This window comes from Sinocyclocheilus rhinocerous, unplaced genomic scaffold, assembly GCF_001515625.1.
Source record: "Sinocyclocheilus rhinocerous isolate Xijiao unplaced genomic scaffold, SAMN03320098_v1.1 scaffold632, whole genome shotgun sequence".
Classification (NCBI taxonomy): domain Eukaryota; kingdom Metazoa; phylum Chordata; class Actinopteri; order Cypriniformes; family Cyprinidae; genus Sinocyclocheilus; species Sinocyclocheilus rhinocerous.
In genome coordinates this window covers 529,669-531,618 of record NW_015639247.1, presented here as the reverse complement: position 1 = coordinate 531,618, position 1,950 = coordinate 529,669, and the positions used below count along the sequence as shown (strand labels likewise).

At 36.5% G+C, this 1,950-nt stretch overlaps 1 protein-coding gene across 1 annotated transcript in view; it reads right to left on the bottom strand.

Moving 5' to 3' along the window:
- Positions 1-1,950, bottom strand: part of LOC107751091 (tripeptidyl-peptidase 2-like) — a 38,575-nt gene that overhangs the window by 25,970 nt on the left and 10,655 nt on the right. The window contains exon 10 of the mRNA XM_016566692.1: positions 1,137-1,253. Coding sequence (XP_016422178.1) covers positions 1,137-1,253 — 117 coding nt within the window. The remainder of the gene's footprint in view (positions 1-1,136; positions 1,254-1,950) is intronic.

Below are 1,950 nucleotides of genomic sequence, written 5' to 3'. Positions count from 1 at the left end.
TCACATTGCGATATTTTGTTTTTCTGCGATATATATTGCGATATGAAAAAAAAAAAAAATCACCAGATGACTTGGGGTGAAAAATTATTGGGGTGATTTTGTAGTAGAGTAAATCAGCATAGAAAATAAACAAATTACAAGCACAGATAAATATAATAGAACACAGATACAAATGAAATGAACAGCGCTTTACATTTTTCAGGTAAGTCTAACAGTTTTCAGGTACAGAAATTGAATAATCAAATGTAAAATAACACTGCAAAGTCTTCACTGTATAAATTAAATCGAATAAATCTGTGTTTAAGCTACAAAATTTTCACATTTTCTTTCTCAATTGTTTACCTTCACCTAAGCCATAAACAACTGTGTTTACAAGGAAACTTGCAGAGACATGCATTTTGACAATTTCGCGCATGTGTCATTTATAGACGCGGAAGTAGGGCTGCACGATGCGCATCTCGTCAGTAAAGCCGGTTCTGTGATTAGTAGTAAATCTCCAGCACGTGCTTTCAGATGGAGCAGCGTTTACTACACAGACCTGTAGTTCACTGACAAGCTACGCAAATTCGCGTTCATAATCGCAGACTTCGCATAATTTCATCGCGCGATTACGAAATCGAAGAAATCGTTTGCTATAATGACAGCTGTTTGCATAGTTTCTCAGTGAACTACGGCTCTGTGTAGTAAATGCCGCTCCATCTGAAATCAGGTTATCATTACACTTTATTTGCTCTGTTTTATTTTGTGAAACATTACTACGTATATGGAATAACCGTTTTATAAAAGCAATAAACCCCGTGAAGCCGTGGTTTACAGTGAATTTACCTAACAACGCCCCTTAGCTGTTATAAATTCACTGTAAACCACGGCTTCTCTGGGATTATTGCTTTATTGTCGTAGTCCTGTGTTTTTATCAATCATGTTGAATCAATGAAAGCAGTTAAATCTTCTGGTTATAGGGATTTCCTGGATTTCTTCAGCGTGAGAGCGCCCTCTGGCCTTCAGGTGGAGATTTACTACAAGATGCGCATGACAATCGCAGCTTTTGCCTAATCGCGATTGCGATTTATCATGCAGCCCTACCCTTAGTATAAGCTTGGTAATTCTGGTTCAAACGGGCTGAGCTGCATCTGTACCTGAGAGCAGCAGAGCGATTCCTCCGCAGGCGTTCGGAGAGGACATGGAGGTGCCGTTCATCAGCTGCGTGCCGCGGAGCGTCCAGTTGGGCACGGAGGCGATGGCTCCGCCGGGGAGTAGTGTATATTGTTAGAAAAGATTTCTATTTTAAATAAATGCTATTCTTTTTAACTTTTTATTCAAAGAATCCTGAAAAAAGTATCACAGTTTCAAGTTAAAAAGAACAGCATTTATTCAAAATATAAATCTTTTCTAACGATATAAATATTTGTGATCACTTCTTATCAATTTAACACATCCTTGCTGAATAAAAGTTTCAAAAAAAGAAAGAATAAAAATGTACTGACCCCAAACTGATTTTATACATATGTTCCCTTGTTTTGGTAAATCGTGACAAATCATACTAATTTGGTAAATCGTACTAATTCATTCCCTAGTTTTAGTAAATTGTGGCCATGCTGTATTAAATTGTTCTCTCATTGTACTAAATTGTGGCCACATTGTACTAATTAGTTTTCTTGTTTTAGTAAAGTGTGGTCAAGTTGTTTTTAGAAATTTAAAGAAATTAAGAATTCATTCCCTCTTTTAGGGAAAATCATGGTCATGCCGTATTAATTTGTCCCGCTGTTTTGGTAAATCGTGGCTATATCATACTATTTGTGTCCCTGCAGCACAAAAGCAGTGTTAAGTCGCTGGGGTATATTTGTAGCAATAGCCAACAATACATTGTATGGGTCAAAATTATACATTTCTCTTTTATGCCAAAAATCATTAGGTTATTAAGTAAAGATCATGTTCCATGAAGATATTTTG